This window comes from Anomalospiza imberbis, unplaced genomic scaffold (assembly GCF_031753505.1).
Source record: "Anomalospiza imberbis isolate Cuckoo-Finch-1a 21T00152 unplaced genomic scaffold, ASM3175350v1 scaffold_146, whole genome shotgun sequence".
NCBI lineage: Eukaryota > Metazoa > Chordata > Aves > Passeriformes > Viduidae > Anomalospiza > Anomalospiza imberbis.
Window position 1 is genome coordinate 169253 of NW_027099781.1, and position 17114 is coordinate 186366.

Here is a 17114-nt window from a genome sequence, read left to right on the forward strand (position 1 = left end):
CCCGCTTCCCAAATTCCAGTATTTCCATTTTCCCCCCGCTGTGTGGAGCTGGTCCATCCCATCCCATCTCTCCTCTCTTTGCCCCAAACTGCTCCATTTTCCCCCAACATTCCAAGCGGGCCCCTCCGGAACCAGAGAGTCCTGGGAAGATGATGGGGCGAGTTCCCAGGGAGAGCTGGGCTTGGAACCTTCCCTTTGCGGGGACGCGGTGAGAAAATTCCACCAGATGGAAAACTTACCTCCTATTCCCACCGCTTATTCCTGGTTTTTGGTTTTTTTTTTTCCCCCCTCTAAAGTTCCCTGAGTCCCAAACTCATGCTGGGTTGGATCCTTTTGGAAAGAAGAGGGAAGAGCCAAAGTCTCCGTTGGAAAATCCCTGGGCTGGATTTTTCCTCTTGGGGAATTATTTTCCTGGTGTCAGCTGGAACAGGAAGAGACTCCAAACCCTCCAAATCCACATCTTCCATGAAAAATTTCCACCTCCGGGAGCCCCCGGCAGGAATTTGGGATCCTGGGGAAAGCAGCTCCTCACGGCAACAGGGACAGAGCAAAGCGTCCCGAAAACTCCCGGGATTCCGGCGGAATCGGTGAAAGCACGTTTTCCTGATCCACACCGGTGATCCCAATGATCCCTGGAGCGCCGGAATCCCGGCCCAGATTCTGCTGGGAGCAGGTTAGGGTTGCTCCCAGGGGTTGTTTTCCTTAAAAAAAAAACAACAACAAAAAAAAAAAAAAAACAAAAAAAAAAACAAACCCGAAGCGGGAAGCGGCGCCGGGCGGTCCCGAACGTGCAGCTCAATCCCCCGGGTCGGAATCCCGGGATTCCCCGCAAAGGGGTCACGTTCCCAGGAAAGCGAGGCCGGGAAGGCCGGGCCTGGAGCGGTCCGGCCGGGAAAGGCGGGTTGGACTGGCCCAGCTGGATCTGCCGGAGGAGGAGGAAGAGGAAGAGGAGGAGGAGGAGGAAGAGGAGGAGAAGTGTCGGCTTTTGCTCGGAGGAATCCCGGAATTCCAGGAATCTGGTGACCCACGAGGAGCCTCCAAAGCTCAGCCGAACAGGAAAAAATCCGGGAAGGGAACCAGGAGATTCCCAACTCCTGAGAAAAGGGAACGGAGCACCTCAAAGCTTCCGTGATCACTGGGAAAAGCAGGACGGGAGGGGAGGGGGAGAGCAGGGAAAGGAGGAAGGAGTGGGAAAAGGAGAACCAGGGAAAGAGAGGAGAAGGGAAAAAGTGTAAAAGAAAGAGGAAAAAGAGGAATTCTGGCAGAATTCAGCTCTTTTCCTGGAGCAGGAAGCTTCCCCAGAGCTGGAAGTGAAGGGAGAGGGAGGGAGGAACGTCGGGAATCTCCAGCTTGGGGCAAAGGAAGGGCCAATTAACGATGGTCCAATTAATCAGTAACGATTCCATCTGCCCATAATGATCCAGGTCACCAAAATCCAGGAAAATCCCTCCTGGGGCTGGTTCAGGAACACCTCCAGAAAACCCAGATATTCCTCCCAGGGCTCCAGGGAACCCAGGTTTTATCCCATGGGAAATGAACAAATTAAAAGATTAATTAAAGCCATGGGCAGGAATACCCTTGGAATTTCTTCCTGGGAACTCCGGAGAAATTCCTGCTTGTCCCGCAGCTGACAACGAGAAGCTGGTTCCAAATTCCCACCTTTTACCCCCAAACCCCAACAGGGAATGGCGGGAGGGGGAAGATTTGGCCATTTCCAAAGGATTGCTGGATCTTTTCCACATCTGGATATTTCCCATGAACCCAATTTCCACTTATTTCCAAGCTGACCGTGGGTCAATCCCTCTGTCCCACCATTAATTATTTGAAAATTCATAAAATTACACAATGAAAGCCCAAATCCAGAGGCTTCTGTTGATTTTTTTCCCTCCTTTTCAGTTGAGGAATGGCGACAGGAACACCACAAAAAAAAAAAAAAAACAGTGGGGATGGCAATTTCCCTTCCCACTGCGCCAAAACTGGGGGGGAAACGCTGTTTTTGAGGAGTTAGGGCATTCCTGAGGAATTCCAGTGCCCATCTGCCTCGGAGTTCCTGACCCAAATCCACAGGGAACGCTGGAAAAATCCATCCCAGGGCTCTGGGGCTGGATGGGAGCGTGGGGAGGAGACCCCCAAATCCCCGTGGGATAAAAAATTCCGGGAATTAATTCCGGATTCGTTTCCTACCTTCCACGAAGGGAAAACTCTCCTGCCTCAGCTCCGCATTCCAGGTCCTCCGGTAAAAGCGCTGCACGGGAAGAACGGAATTCCCTCAGGAGCAGCCCGGACCTCCCCTTCTGGGGTGCTTTTAGGGCGGGGGGCGGTTGGATCCATATCTCGGTGCTCCCCAGGAATCCCAGGCTTTCCCAAGGCTGTTGCTGCCGCCCCTCCAGGGATCCGGGGAGGCTCAAACTGCCCCCAAGCCCACCCCCAACCGCCCTGCTCCATCACCAAATAACTCCTTGGCTCTGGGGGGGGGTCTCCAAACCCCAGATCGCCCCCGCAATCCCCGAATCCCTCCCGAGCGCCCTCAGCGCCCCCCGGGCCCCCTCAGGCCTCACTCGGCCGCCGCCGCCGCCATGTTGGGATCGAGACACATCCGGGTCCTCCCACGCCCGCGTCGCCGCGGCGACAGACCACGCCTCCGAGGGGCGGGGACACGGGGAAGGGGCGGAGCGAGCCAAATATGGGCAATGAGCGGAGGGTGTGGAGCCAAATATGGGCAAGAGGCGTGGCCTGGGGCGGAGAAAAGACGAATATGGGTGGGGACCAGCTTTAGGGCGGGGTTTATAGTGGGAGGGGCGGGGCCCAACGCGGAAGTTGCTGCTGGGGGGGCGGGTCTCCAGACCCTGGCTCTCCAGCTACCAGTGTGGGATTAAGCTGCAGCCTGACCAATCACCGCACGAATCACGGAGATTGGCATCTCCGCCGTCCAATCGCAGCGCGGTGCGCTCGGATCTGGGTAAGATGGCGGCGCACTGAGGGGAACGTGCGGGCTCCCGTCCCGCCGCTCCCCGGTGCCCTCCCCAGGCAGCTCTGACCGTGCGTTCTCCCCTCAGAGCCTCGGGCATGTCGCTCCACGCCGCGCTCAGGGCCGCCGCCTCGCTGGCCCGCTGCAGTGCGTAAACGACCCTTCCTGCCCCAAACCCGCCGCCCCCCCGGACCCCCGTGACCCCTCTCGGCGTCCCCTCCGCAGGTCCGGGGCTGCTCCTCCCGTCGCCGCCGCGCCCACCTCCATCCGCCGCCATGGCCACGCTGAACCAGATGCACCGGCAGGGCCGCCCCGCGCCCCCTCCCCGCAAACCGGGGCCCACCCTGGGCCGCCCGCAGATCAAGGGCGTGGTGCTGAAGAACCTGATCCGAAAGCCCAAGAAGCCGAACTCGGCGAACCGCCGGTGCGTGCGGGTGCGGCTCAGCACCGGCCGCGAGGTCATCGCCTTCGTGCCCGGCGAGGGCCACAACCTGCAGGAGCACCACATCGTGCTGGTGCAGGGCGGGCGCACCCAGGACCTGCCCGGCGTCAAGCTCACCGTGGTGCGGGGCAAGTACGACTGCGCCCACGTGCAGGCCAAGAAATGAGCGGGGAGCTCGGCGTCGGGGTCCTGGGAACACGCCCGGGGCCCGGCATGAGGCTCCCCGGGCCCCTCAGGGTGACCCTCACGTGGGGTGAGCCCAAAAACCTGCCCAAAATCACCCCAAACCCACCCAACCCCAGGGTCACCCACACGCTGGCCCTGGGTGGTTTTTCTTTTTGGATTAAAATTTGGTGGTGATGTGGTTTGTGGTGTGGAGTCGTGGTGGGGGTACTGGGGAGGGTCCTGGGGGTACTGGGAAGGGTTGTGGGGGGCACTGGGTACTGGAAAGGGTCCTGGGGGTACTGGGGAGGGTCCTGCAGTACTGGGAAGGGTTGTGGGGGCACTGGGTACTGGAAAGGGTCCTGGGGGTACTGGAAAGGGTCCTGGGGGTACTGGAGGTGCTGGGAAGGAGCCTTTGGGCACCTCGAAGTGTGTCCGGTGGGCAGTGGAAGGAGGCCCGGGGGCACTGGGAAAAGCCCGGAGAGGGATCTGGGGACTCGGGGGGAGCAGCTCAGGGCACTGGGGGGGTCACTGGGGTCACCGGGGGAGTCACTGGGGTCACGGGGGGGGTCACCGGGGTCACCAAACCCGCAGCGCTGCGGGACTGAGGCCGGGGGCGTGGCCGGGACGAGAGGGGGCGTGGCCAAGGCAGCCGGGAGGGGGGCGGTGCGGTCCGCGCGCGCGTGCGCGGTGCAGTCCCCGCCCCCGGCTCCTCCTCCACGTGACCGGCGCCGGTGCCCAAGATGGCGGCGCGCAGGGCGCTGCTGGCGGCGGCGGCCGCGGCGGGCGGGCGGCGCGGGGCCGCGGGGGCCGCTCCCGGCCCGGGGCCCGCTCCCGGGCCCGCTCCCGTGGCCGCGGCGGCGCGGAGCCGCCTGTACGAGCACGTGCGGGAGGGGCTGAGCGCGCGGCCGCAGCTCGACGTGACCGCGCTCAGCGAGCGCGACGTGGAGCGGCGGCGCGGGCCGCTGGGGGGCGCCGCGCTCCGGGAGATCGTGAGTGGCGGGAACGGGGAGGGGCGTGGCTTACTCGGGGAGGGCCGGCCCGCCACACCTGAGCCACGCCCTGACCTCGCCCCCAGGTACGGACGTGGTCGCGGCTGGGTCAGGTGCGGGATGGCATCGCACGGCTGGAGGCTGAGAAGGGGCGCGTGGCCCAGGGGGTCCGTGAGATCATGGTGAGACCCCCCCCCCGGGAACGCACAGTCCCCCCTTGGACCCCCAGAGTTCCCGCTGGTCCCCACTCGGAACCCCCCAGGACCGCCTTCCCTTTTCCCGTGAACCACTCCATGATCCCCACGCCCCCCCAGACTCCCTCTCTTACCCCCAGACCCCCAAGGACTCCCTGACTCCTTTTCCCCCCCAGGCCTCCCACGACAAGGCAGCGGCCAAGACGGTAGGAATCGAATTTTGGGGGGGGCCGGGGGGGTGTTCCTGGCCCTCCTCACCCTCACAGTGGCCCTCTGGCAGCACCCGGAATTGGCAGCGCTGCGGGAGCGGGGCCGGAGCCTCCGGGAGCAGCTCCGGGCGCTCGAGGCCGAGGAGTCGGACCTGGAGCAGAGATTTTACCTGGGGGCCCTGCAGCTGCCCAACAGGACCCACCCTGCTGTGGTGAGACCCCAAAAACCTCCCCAAAATCACCCAAAACCCACCCAACCCGACAGAACCCACCCCGCTGTGGTGAGACCCCCAAAAACCTCCCCAAAATGCACCCAACCCGACAGAATCCACCCTGCTGTGGTGAGACCCCCAAAAACCTCCCCAAAATCACCCAAACCAACAGAACCCACCCTGCTGTGGTGAGACCCCCAAAACCTCCCCAAAATCACCCCAAACCCACCCCGCTGTGGTGAGACCCCCAAAACTCTCCCTTGTGCCCCCCCAGCCCGCTGGGGACCAGAGTCAGGCCCGGCTGCTCGAGGTGGTGGGTGAGAAACCAGGTAAGGGGTGGGGGGTGTTTTGGGGGGGGTCCTGGGGATGCTTTTTTTTGTTGTGGGGGAAGGAGGAGAAGGGTCCTTGGAGGGGAAAAAAGGGTCTGGGGGGTGACGGAGAATTTGGGGCAGAGCGATGAAGGATTTGCAGGGGGGAAAGGAGGGTCTGGGGCGCTTTGGGGGGCCTCGGGGTTACGGAGGATTTGGGGGGCCGGGTTTGGGGGGGGTCTGGGGATACAAAGGTGACAGAGGTCCCCCCTCCCTTCTCCAGTGTTTGATTTCAAGCCAAAGGGACACCTGGAGCTGGGGGAGGGGCTGGACATCATCCGGCAAAGGTGAGCAGCACCTGGAGGGGGGACTCCTCTGTCCCACCCCTGTCCCACCTGTCAGGCCGATGCTCACGTTACCTGTGCAGGGTGGGGGTGTCCCCAGGTGTGTCACACCTGTCCCAGCCCTGTCCCACCCCTGCAGGCGCCTGTCCCACGTGTCGGGCCATCGCTCCTATTACCTGTGCGGGGCTGGGGCGCTGCTGCAGCACGCCCTCGTCACCTTCACCTTGCGGAAGCTGCTCAGCAAGGTGGGGGTGGACCTGGGGGGATCCAGGGAGGTTCTGGAAGGATCCAGGGAGGGTCTGGAGGGATCCAGGGAGGGTCTGGGATGGTCTGGAGGGATCCAGGGAGGCTCTGGAGGGATCCAGGGAGGCTCTGGGATGGTCTGGAGGGATCCAGGGAGGGCCTGGGATGGTCTGGAGGGATCCAGGAAGGGTCTGGGGGGGATCCAGGGAGGCTCTGGAGGGATCCAGAGAGGGCCTGGGATGGTCCGGAGGGATCCAGGGAGGGTCTGGGATGGTCTGGAGGGATCCAGGGAGGCTCTGGGGTGGTCTGGAGGGATCCAGGGAGGGCCTGGGATGGTCTGGAGGGATCCAGGGAGGGTCTGGGGGGGATCCAGGGAGGCTCTGGAGGGATCCAGAGAGGGCCTGGGATGGTCTGGAGGGATCCAGGGAGGCTCTGGGGTGGTCTGGAGGGATCCAGGGAGGGCCTGGGATGGTCCGGAGGGATCCAGGGAGGGCCTGGGATGGTCCGGAGGGATCCAGGGAGGGTCTGGGATGGTCCGGAGGGATCCAGGGAGGGTCTGGGATGGTCTGGAGGGATCCAGGGAGGTTTGGGGGGCACCCAGGGAGGTCGGACTCTCCCTATCTCCCTTTTTCCCAGGGTTTCCTGCCCATGACGGTGCCGGACCTTCTGCGAGGAGCCGTTTTTGTGAGTGACCCCCGAGCCCCATGAGCACCCCCCTGGCACCTCTGTGGTCCCAGGTGACCCCCTGTGCCCCCCAGGAGGGCTGTGGGGTCCAGCCCAGCGCTACCCCCTCCCAAGTTTACACCATCGACCCCGCACGCTTCGAGGACCTGTGCCTGGCCGGGACCTCGGAGGTGGGAATTGCAGGTGGGAAACTGGGGAAAGTGGGGGGAAACTGGGAAAACCCAGGGGGAGAAATGGAGTGGGGGAGAACCAGGTGGAAAACGGAGGAAAATACGGGTGAAAATGGGGAAAAGTGGGGGAGAACACGAGGAAAACAGTAAAAAATAGGGAAGAAAAGACGGAAAAAGTAGAGTAAGAGGTGGGGGCAGATGGATTTGAGGGTCACCCTGTGTCCCCCTCCATCCAGGATATTTCATGGACCACGCAGTGCAGCTGCAGGACCTGCCTGTCAGGTACAGGGGGGTAGTGTCCCCCCCAGGGACCCCCTCCTCTTGTGGGGATCCCACCCCGATTCCCTGGGGGGTCTGGGGTGTTTTGGGGCCCCCTGACCCACGTCCCCCGCCAGGGTCGTGTGTTCCAGCACCTGCTACCGCACTGAGACCGACACGGGCCGGGAGCCCTGGGGGCTCTACCGCGTCCACCAGTTCACCAAGGTACTGGGAGCACTGGGAGAGCCCTGGGGAGGGAAGGGCGGGGGGTCACCCTGTGTGCCTCCCCGGAAGGTAGAGATGTTCGGGGTGACGGCGGCCGAGCGCGGGACAGAGAGCGAGGAGCTGCTGGATGAGTTCCTGGGGATCCAGAAGGAGATTTTCTCGGAGCTGGGGCTCCATTACCGGTGAGAGGGATTTGGGGGGGGTCCCCCCAGTCCGTGGGACTGTGAACTCCCTCGTAACTGTCCCCTCCGGGCCCCCCCAGTGTCCTGGACATGCCCACGGAGGAGCTGGGGCTCCCCGCCTACCGCAAGTTTGACATCGAGGCCTGGATGCCTGGACGAGGCAAATATGGGGAGGTGAGGTGGGCGAGGTCTGGGACCCCAATAACTCATGGAGAGCCCAAATAACTTGGGGAGAAGCCTGATAAACTGGGGAGAGTCCCAGTAATTTGGGGAGAAACCAAGCAATTCTGGTAAAATCCCAAAAATTCAGAGGTGCCCAGGGTGATGCCCCCCATTTTATTCTCACCCTTGCTGCCAGATCAGGACCCCCATTTGGGGGGGGTCTCTGGAGTGGAGGAGGGGGTGCCCAAAACCTCCTGACCCCTCTCCCTCTCCCCAACCCCCCAGATTTCCAGCGCTTCCAACTGCACGGATTACCAGAGCCGGCGGCTGAACATCATGTACAGCGGGGAGGGGGGCCAGCTGAGCCACGCCCACACGGTGGGTGGCCCCCCCAAAATCCCCGGGAGAAGCCCAAAACCCCGGGGTGGGGTCTCTAAGCCCCCCTGACCCCCTGGGCTCCCCCTCAGGTGAACGGCACCGCCTGCGCTGTGTCCCGGATGCTCATCGCGCTCCTCGAGTGCAACCAGCTCCCGGTGAGTGTTTTGGGGGTCCCGCGGGGGGCTGGGGGCTCCCGGGGGAGGGGGCTCACCCTGCCCTGTGTCACCCCCCCAGGATGGCCGTGTCCGGGTGCCCCCTGTGCTGCAGCCGCTGGTGGGGCAGGAGGTGCTGGCCCGGCCCCCCGCGCCCCTCCTGCGCTACATCGGCCCCAACCAGCCCGGGGGGGGCCCCCCGAAAATGGGGGGGGGGGCCCTGAGGGGAGGGGTCCCCGTGGAGGAGGAGGCAGAGCGCGGATGGAGCCGGGACATCGAGGGACGGACGCAGGACGCGCGCCCCGCCGGGCGTGCGACAAATCCCGGGAATAAAACCTGGAAATGGTCCTTGTCACAGGCGTGGCCTCTGCTCCAGGGGTGCTCTGGGGACACAGAGGTGTCCCCCAGTGTCACACCTGTGTCCTGCACTCACACAGGTGTCCCCCAGTGTCACACCTGTGTCCTGCGCTTACACATGTGTCCCCACCATTGTCACAGGGCAACCCTTGGGGCTCCCTCGGGATTTTGGGGGGTGGGGGTGCATCTTCAGGGGGCCCCCCCGGCTGGGGGGTGTCAGGGGGACCTCCAAGTCCATCCAGTGGGGTTCTTGGGGGGTCGCCATGGGGGCCCTCAGGCCGGGCAGCGCCTGCTGTTGATGACGATGTCGTCGTACTCGTCCTGGGGAGGGAGAGAGGTTTGGTGGGGGGACTGGAGGAGTGTGGTGGGGGGGCTTGGAAGGGTTTGGGGGCCCTCCCGAGAGGCCCCCGGTCATCCTGGGCTACCCCGGGGGGGGATCTCTGGGGACGGGTGTGGTCACTGACTGACCTCGCTGTCCTCGGCCCCGCCCTCGCTGTCGCCACTGTCGCTGCTGTCGCTGCTGGGGGGGTCGCGGGCCCCGAAGCGGCGCAGGAGTGGGGGCAGGCGGGGGTCGGGGCGGCGCCGGGCGCTGTACAGGGGGGTGAACCCCGAGAACGTGCGGGGGTCCGGCCGGGCCCCGCCCCGCAGGAGGCACTCGGCCACCTCGGGGCTCTGTGCCTCCACGGCCAAGTGCAGGGGGCTGCGGCCACAGCTCGGCTCCTGGGGGGCACGGCGGGGTCAGGGGGCGGCCAGGACCCCCCAGCCCAGCCCCGTTTTTTGTTTGTTTTGGGCGGGTTTTTGGGAGCACCCACCGGCTGGTCGGGGTCGGCGCCGGCGCAGAGCAGGAGCTGCACCAGCTCCAGGTCCCGGCGCAGGACGGCCACGTGCAGTGGGGTGTAACCTGTGGATGGGGGCCCCCAAAGCACAGCCTGAGCACGTGGAACCCCCCCCCCCCAAAAAACCATTCCCCTCCCAATGTGCCCTCCAAACAGTGTGACCCCCCCCCCAACAAAACGTGTAAATTCCAAACCTGCGCTGTGTCCCCATCCCCAAAATCGCGTCCCCCCGTGAAGACCGTGACCGCCTCAAAACCACGACGAGCCCAAAGCCACACGACCCCCCCCCCCCAAAACCGTTCCCCCAACCCACGCCCCCCCTGAAAACCGCGCCCCTCCTGCCCCCCACCCTCCACTCACCGTCGTAGTTGACGCTCTCCAGCTGCGCCCGCAGCTCCTCCTCCTCCTTCCGGGGGTCCCGGGGGTCGGGGGGGTCCCGGGGGTCCCCCAGCAGGGCGCGGGCGCAGGCGGGGTGACCCTCGCGACAGGCCAGGTGCAGCGGGGTGTGACCGCCCCGCTCCCGCACCGCCACGCCCGCGCCCGCCGCCCGCAGCCGCCGCACGGCCCCGGCCAGCCCCAGCACCACGGCGATGTGCAGCGCGCTCTGCGGGGAAAAAACCGGGCTTAACCCCCCCGGAACATCACCCCAAAACCTCCCGGTCCCATCCCCGCCGCGATGTGCGGGATGGGTCACAACTGGGGGCGGGGGGGGTGTGTCAAACCCCTCCCAAAATTCCCCTACCCTGCAGCTCCACCCCACTGCGACCCCAAACTCCCCAATTTTCCCCTCAGCTCCTCACCCACCCCCACCACCGACGCTGCGGAGACTTGGGGTGGTCCCAGGACTATCCCCCCCCCCCAGCCCCAACTCCTCCGGGACCCCCAAATTTCCGCCCCTGCCGCACCTGCCCCAGGTCGTTCTGCAGGTCCAGGTAGGGCGAGTGCTCGGTGTGGCGCAGGATGGACTCCAGGAACTCCTCGTGCTCGTGGATCACGGCCAGGTGAAGGGCCCTGGCGGGCGGGCACGGGCTGGGCGGGGGCGTTCCGCCACCCCCAGACCCACCGGGGAGTCCCCAAAGAAGTGCGTGTCTGTGGTGGGGGGGGGACGGGGAGGGGATGGGGGTCCTGGGCCGTTTTGGGGGGGGTCACTGAGGGACGTTACTGAGGGACCCCCGCGGGGGCGCGGCGCTCCCGGCGGGATCGCACCGGAACCCCGGGAAGAGGCAGGACCGTGACCCCCCAACCCCGGGTGTGCTTGGGGGTCCCGCCCGGACCCGGGGGGGGGGGGGGGAGGTTCCCTCATCCTTCCCCGCCCTCACGTGTCGCCGTCCTCGGTGACGAAGCTCAGGACGTGCCGCAGCCAGGCCGCGGGGTCAGCGAGGGGCTCGGGGGACTCCGCTCCGGGGCTGGCGGGCAGCGGCGGCCCCAGCGGCCCCTCGCCCAGCGAGCCCAGCCCGCTGTCGCACCACTCGTCGCCCTCGGGCCGCTTTGCCTCCCCGGGGGCCGCGGGGGCCGCGGCCGCCATCGCCGGGGCCGCCTCAGGCCGCGGCCGCCATCGCGGACCGGGGAATCCCCGCCCCGGCGCGTGCCGGGACCCGTAGTCCACGCCCGCGCTTCCGGGTGCCTCAGCCAATCAGCACCGTCCGCCTGGCCCCGCCCGCTGCCCCCGCCAACCGGAGCCGCCGCGGGTGCGCGGGGCACGCCGGGAAGTGTGGTACGGGCAGGCCGCGCCCATGGCGGACCGGGACGGTACCGGGGGCGGCGGGGCCGGGAGCGGCCCGGGGGGTGGGGCTCCCTCTCCTCCCACCCCCGCCGGTGACCCTCCCGCCGTCCCCGCAGCTCCCGCTGCCCGCGGGGAGGCGGCGGAGCCGGACGCCGAATCTCCGGTAACGCCCCCGGTGTCCCCTCGGTCCCCACCCCGATGACCGCCCCCGACACCCCGGTGACCCCTCGCACTCCTCCCCGCAGGTCTCGGACCCCGAGCCGGGCGCTTCGGCCGACGCTGACAGTTGGGTCTGGGGACGTCGGGGTCCCGTGGCCGCGGGGGCCGGGGCTGGGCCTTTGGGGGCACTTCGGGGACCCCCTGGGGGCACTTCGGGGACCCTGGGGGCACTTCGGGGACCCCCTGGGAACACTTCGGGGACCCTGGGGACACTTTGGGGACCCCCTGGGAACACTTCGGGGACCCCCTGGGGGCACTTCGGGGACCCCCTGGGGGCACTTCGGGGACCCCCTGGGGGCACTTCGGGGACCCCCTGGGGACGCTTTTGGGGCCCTTATGGGACATTCGGGGATATTTCTAGGACGGGGCGGCTGGAATAAGGCGTTTGGGGACATCATGGGTCCTTTGGGGTTGCTGAGGTGATTTTTGGGGACGTTTCTGGGGCTTTTGGGACTTTCGGGGACATTTGGGGAACCTTTGGGGACATTTTAGGGGGGGTTTGGGGGCGAAGGGGTCACTTTGGCGACTGTTTGGGGACAGTTGGATGTCCCCGCAGTGGAGCTGCTGCGGACGCTCCTGTCCCGGACCCTGGGGCTCGGCGGGGACAAACCGGAGCCGGTGCTGGACGAGCTGAGCCTGCAGGGCGTGAGCCGCTTCCTGAAGAGTGACCGCTGTAGGGACACCGGGATCCGGAACCGGGCTGGGAACGGGGACGGGAACGGGGCGTGGAACGGGAATAGGAACAGGAACGGGGAGCGGGCCGGTTCCCGAGGAGCGAGCGCTGTAGGGACACCGGGAACGGGAACCGGGCTGGGAACGGGGACGGGAACGGGGCGTGGAACGGGAATAGGAACAGGAACGGGGAGCGGGCCGGTTCCCGAGGGGCGAGCGCTGTAGGGACGCCGGGAACGGGGTGTGGAACGAGAATGGGGGGCAGTGGGAAAATCGGGCATGGAACCGGGGGGAGCGGGGGGCAGCGGAAACTGCGCGGATTTGGGGGCTCACTTCGGAGGTGGGGGGGGAAAGGGCACTTTTGGGGTTCCTGAGGGTGAATTTGGGGTTCACCCCTTTGTCCCCCCCCCAGGTAAGAACGTCGTGTGCATGGTGGGCGCTGGCATCTCCACCTGTGAGTGTCCTTTGTGGGGGGCCCTGGGGGGGCTTGGGGACGCCTGGGGTGGGTTCTGACCCCCTCCCCACCCCACCCCCCCCAGCTGCCGGGATCCCGGACTTCCGCTCCCCTGGCACCGGGCTCTACTCCAACCTGCAGAGCTACAACCTCCCCTACCCCGAGGCTATCTTCGAGATCGGTTTCTTCAAGGTATCCCCCTTTCCTCCCCAAATTCCTGGGGGACCCTGAGTTTCTGGGGCCACTCCGGGCCCCCCCTGACCTCCCTGTGCCCTCCCCCCAGAAACACCCAGAGCCCTTTTTCGCCCTCGCCCGCGAGCTCTACCCAGGGCAGTTCAAGGTAAAACACCCCCAAACCTCCTCCCAACCCCCCTCCACTCAGTGGGGGCCCAAGAGACCCTCAGATGACCCCCAAATTCCCCCCCAGCCCACGGTGTGTCACTACTTCATGCGGCTGCTGCAGGACAAGGGGCTCTTGCTGCGCTGCTACACCCAGGTGGGACACCACCCCCTCCCCCCGGCTGGTTTGGGGGGGGGTCACGGGGATTTTGGGGACCCCCTGACCCCCCCCCCCCCCATCCCCCAGAACATCGACACTCTGGAGAGGGTGGCAGGGCTGGACCCGGAGCTGCTGGTGGAGGCTCACGGCACCTTCTTCACATCGCACTGCCTGCGGCCCTCGTGCCGCCAGCGCTACAGCCTGGCCTGGATGAGGGGTAGGGGGGGCTCTGGGGAACCCCCCGGAGTGCTGGGGACCCCCTGGGCCCCCCCAACCATCCCCCTGAGTGGCTGCAGGGGTGTCCCCACCTGCTCTGCCACGGGGTGGTAACAGCAGGTTGTTCTCCCCCAGCATCCCCCCCAAATGCCCCTGTGCCCCCCAAATGCCCGTGCCCCTTTTCCCCACTGAGGTTCTTCCTCCTCCTCCTTCCCAGAGCGGATTTTCTCCTCCCTCGTCCCTAAATGTGAGAAGTGCCAGGGACTGGTGAAACCTGGTGAGTTTTGGGGGTGGGAGGGGAGGGGAGGGGCTTCACCCCCCCTCCCATCTACTGACCTGCCACCCCCCCTTCCCCAGACATTGTGTTTTTTGGGGAGAGCCTCCCTTCGCGCTTCTTCGCCCTCCTGGAGTCAGTGAGTGGGGTTTGGGGGGCCCTGAGTCCCACCCTCCCAGCCTGCATTTGGGGCTGGGGGGGTGGGGGGGGCTGAGGTGACCTGGGGACCCCCCCACCAGTGACGTCCCCTCCCTCAACAGGACTTTGAGAAAGTTGACCTGCTGCTCATCATGGGCACCTCGCTGCAGGTGCAGCCCTTTGCCTCCCTCATCAGCAGGTGAGACACCCCCCCCCCCCGCACCCCCCGATCTCCTCCCGGACCCCCTCAGACCCTGGGGAGCCCCCTGTGACCGCCCCCTCCCGCAGGGTCCCCACCAACACCCCCAGACTCCTCATCAACAAGGAGAAGACGGGCCAGGTGAGGTTGGGAGGCACTGAGGGGGGCTTGGAGCAGCTGCCTCCCCCTTGTCACCGCCTTTGTTCCCCCCAGAGTGACCCCCTGATGTCCCTGATGGGCTTCGGTGGGATGGACTTTTGACTCGGACAAGGCCTACAGGTATGGGCAGGTGGGGGGTGGGCTCTGTCCCCACCCCATGGTTTTGGGAACTCCACCGTGGCTTTGGAGACCCTCAAAGTGGTTTTGGGAGCCCCACGGTGGTTTTGGGACCCCTGAAGGTGGTTTGAGGACTTCCATCGAGGTTTGGACACCCCGAGGTAGTTTGGGGCCACTCAAGGTAGTTTTGGGCACCCTCATGGTGGTTCTAGGGCCTCCCAGGATTTTTAGGTCCCCTCAAAGGTGACTTTGGGGTCCCTGTGTCTCTGCAGGGACGTGGCCTGGCTGGGGGACTGTGACAGCGGGTGCCTGGCTCTGGCTGAACTGTTGGGTTGGAAGGTACCCCCCTGACACCTTCCCCCACCCACACATTTTGGGGGTCCCTCTGCCCCCCAAACCCTTCTGGGACCCTCCTGAACCCCCATGTCTTCCCCTCAGGAGGAGCTCGAGGAGCTGGTGCGGAGGGAACACGCGGCCATTGATGCCAAGGCGGGGGACAGGGATGGGGAGTCCCCCAAAAGCACCGGGGGGATGAGGACAAGGACGGGGGGAACCCCAAAAAGAGCCTGGGGGACAAGGAAGAAGCTCAAGGTGACCCCAAGAAGAGCCTGGGGGACAAAGCCAAGGCTGAAAAGGAGCCCAAAAAGCCCCAGGGGGACAAGGACAAGACTCAAAATGACCCGGAAAAGTCACAGGGGGGGCAGTAAGGACTTTCCCCATAGCACAGGGAGACGACCCAAAATTAAATGGTCACAGAGGAGGTTGTGGCTTTGTGTCGTCACTGGGGTCTGGAGGTCCTGGGGCTCTTTCTTTCCTTAAAGGAAGAAAGAGAAAAACAAAGATATAGGAAATGGGAAAAATGAGTTAGAAAAGGAGAGGGGGAGGTTGAGGGTACAAAAGGGTTTTTTTCCTCCCCTAAGAAGGGTGTTAAATCTCCAAAATGTGTTGGAATTCATGGGAAGGTTGTGGGGGGATGTGTGTGCAAAACACTGAAACCTGTGAAGTTTCTCACTTTTATATCTACTGAGAAATAACATTAATTTACATTAAAAAATGGTTTCAAAATAAAACTCTGTATCTGCTGTGTGATACCTGTGATTTTGGGATGGAAGGAAGAGTGGATATGGATCTGTGGGGTTGGAAAATGCGAATGTGACTTTTTTGGAATGGCAAATGGGACTCATTGTCCACCAGCCAAAATGGGCCTAAATTTGGATTGCACCTCCAAAATCCCATAGTCTAAGGGTTGCTCCTGGAGGGAAGCTGCCAGGACAGATGGGTCTGGCTGGGCTTGGCCTCTTGGGGGCTACCTTGGAGCTGCCCCCGAGATGGGGGGTGGAAAACGTCCCTTCCTGTGGGAAAGAATTGTCACAGAATTACAGCATATCCCGAGCTGCCCCCACAAGGGGCGTCGAGTCCAACTCCCACCCTGTGCCCAAGATCCTTTCCACACCCAAAATCTTTTCCCAAGATCTTGGAAACCCACCTGGGTTGGGAGAAGGATGATAATGGAGCAGGGATAGATTACAAAACACCAAAGAAACCCAATTTCAAAATACCAGAACAACAAGTTGCAAAATACCAGAATGTCCCAATTTCAACTTACAGAATTCCAAAAAACTAATTTTCAATTGCCTTACATGGGCTGGATTCCCAAACCCAACAATGGGATCTGTGCTACCAAAACGGATATTTTCTGTCCTGGAAACCATTCCCCCTTGGACAATCAATATAGGTATTTATTTTAATCGTACAGCCAGATGTAGTAAGTTTTATTTTAAAAGCAACACTTCTAGAACTTTTCTGCTTAGGTGCTATCCACGAGAGCCGGCATTTAGGGAGAAAGGATGGAGTCAATCTGTTACCTGGATGCACAGGGAAAGACTGAGTAGCAGGCAAAGGGAATATTTACAAACTGCAACAATATTTCACTAAAATTAAAGCTGGGTAGTGGCGGGTTGGGTCTGGGCCGTATCCTCGGTTTTTCGGATTTTTTGGAGGCGGCCGGCCACTCAGGGCCACAGGCCCCTGGTGACAATATCTGTCTGTTTTCCCTGGGAAAGAGAAGTGGCCAGCCCAGATTCCTGGTGTCGGTTTTCAGCAGGTGTTCGGCATTGCCCCGGCATTCCGAATTGTATCGTGCTGCGGTTTTGTTCTGGGATGTATGAACATCCTTTGCACCCCCTGCAAATGTACCCCTTCCCCTCAGCCCTGTTGTGCTGTGTCCCCGTCTCCACCCCTCACCCCTACCTGTACTTCCAGCCCGCCCCTTCCCCACCCTCTCTCCTCCCTTCACCCCTCCCCAGCCGGCCCCTTCTCCACCCCTTTACTCCCCACTGCCCACCTGCGACTCCCTGCAGCAGCACTTGGGAGCCTGGACTCGTGGGGATAGTGCGGCCCTCACAGCAGGACAACACCCAAATAAAACAGGCAGGGACCACATCTGTGTGCTGTGCGGTGTCACAAAGGTACCTGGGGCTGAGGGGAGGGGGCTGGAGGGTGACACAAAACGTGGGTGCAGCTGAGAGGCAGAAGGGGTCTTTAGGAGTAAAAAGAGGGGCTCCAGGGTGGCACAGAGACGCTGAGAGGCTGCGGTGGGAACTTGAGGGTGACACAAGGAGGCTGAGTGGCAGGGGCTGCCTTGAGGGACAAAGTGGGGGGTGTCTGAGGGTGACAGGTTTATCAGCCCTCACACCACCCTTAACCTCACTTTAAAAACCACCCCTACCCAGGTGGAGTGTGCACGGTGGAGGTTAGGGGGCCACAGGACAGTGTCGGGGGCTTGGGGTGACACACAGACATTGTGGGCTGAGGGGCAAAGAGGGGGGGACTTGACAGGTGGAGAGCTGACACTGAGGGTTAGGGGTAGGAAGGACAGGACACAGGGTACCAGGCAGGGTTAGGGTACAGCAGCAGCCCTCAGCCCAACCCTAAGCTCACCCTAAACAGCACCCCTAGAACACCAG

General features: G+C 63.7%; 4 protein-coding genes across 4 annotated transcripts; 3 read left to right on the forward strand and 1 right to left on the reverse strand.

Annotated features, from left to right (window-relative positions):
* The first annotated feature begins 2963 nt into the window (after positions 1–2963).
* MRPS12 (mitochondrial ribosomal protein S12) lies at positions 2964–3775 on the forward strand. Its single transcript, XM_068178033.1, has 2 exons — positions 2964–3115; positions 3194–3775. Exons 1-2 carry the CDS (start codon positions 3067–3069, stop codon positions 3574–3576), a joined length of 432 nt encoding a protein of 143 aa, XP_068034134.1. The 5' UTR covers positions 2964–3066; the 3' UTR covers positions 3577–3775.
* A 540-nt stretch (positions 3776–4315) lies between these two features.
* Positions 4316–8778, forward strand: SARS2 (seryl-tRNA synthetase 2, mitochondrial; the record flags this gene model as incomplete). The annotated part of the gene is made up of 16 exons (XM_068178048.1): positions 4316–4564; positions 4651–4746; positions 4935–4964; positions 5039–5179; positions 5454–5508; positions 5771–5834; positions 5971–6076; positions 6711–6758; positions 6833–6941; positions 7165–7210; positions 7324–7411; positions 7481–7593; positions 7674–7767; positions 8041–8133; positions 8223–8288; positions 8368–8778. Coding segments are annotated over exons 1-16 (1809 nt in total), but the record flags the coding sequence as incomplete, so codon positions are not given.
* A 14-nt stretch (positions 8779–8792) lies between these two features.
* Positions 8793–11092, reverse strand: NFKBIB (NFKB inhibitor beta). The gene is made up of 6 exons (XM_068178028.1): positions 10798–11092; positions 10384–10489; positions 9839–10082; positions 9455–9543; positions 9111–9362; positions 8793–8963 (listed from the first exon to the last, which is right to left on the reverse strand). Exons 1-6 carry the CDS (start codon positions 11001–11003, stop codon positions 8916–8918), a joined length of 945 nt encoding a protein of 314 aa, XP_068034129.1. The 5' UTR covers positions 11004–11092; the 3' UTR covers positions 8793–8915.
* A 104-nt stretch (positions 11093–11196) lies between these two features.
* SIRT2 (sirtuin 2) lies at positions 11197–15218 on the forward strand. The gene is given in 16 exon segments (XM_068178027.1): positions 11197–11364; positions 11447–11486; positions 11977–12093; positions 12505–12546; positions 12632–12738; positions 12830–12886; positions 12974–13042; positions 13133–13262; positions 13479–13538; positions 13619–13674; positions 13796–13872; positions 13962–14013; positions 14086–14126; positions 14397–14487; positions 14587–14671; positions 14674–15218. Coding segments are annotated over 16 exon segments (1359 nt in total). The 5' UTR covers positions 11197–11211; the 3' UTR covers positions 14856–15218.
* The last annotated feature ends 1896 nt before the right edge of the window (positions 15219–17114 follow it).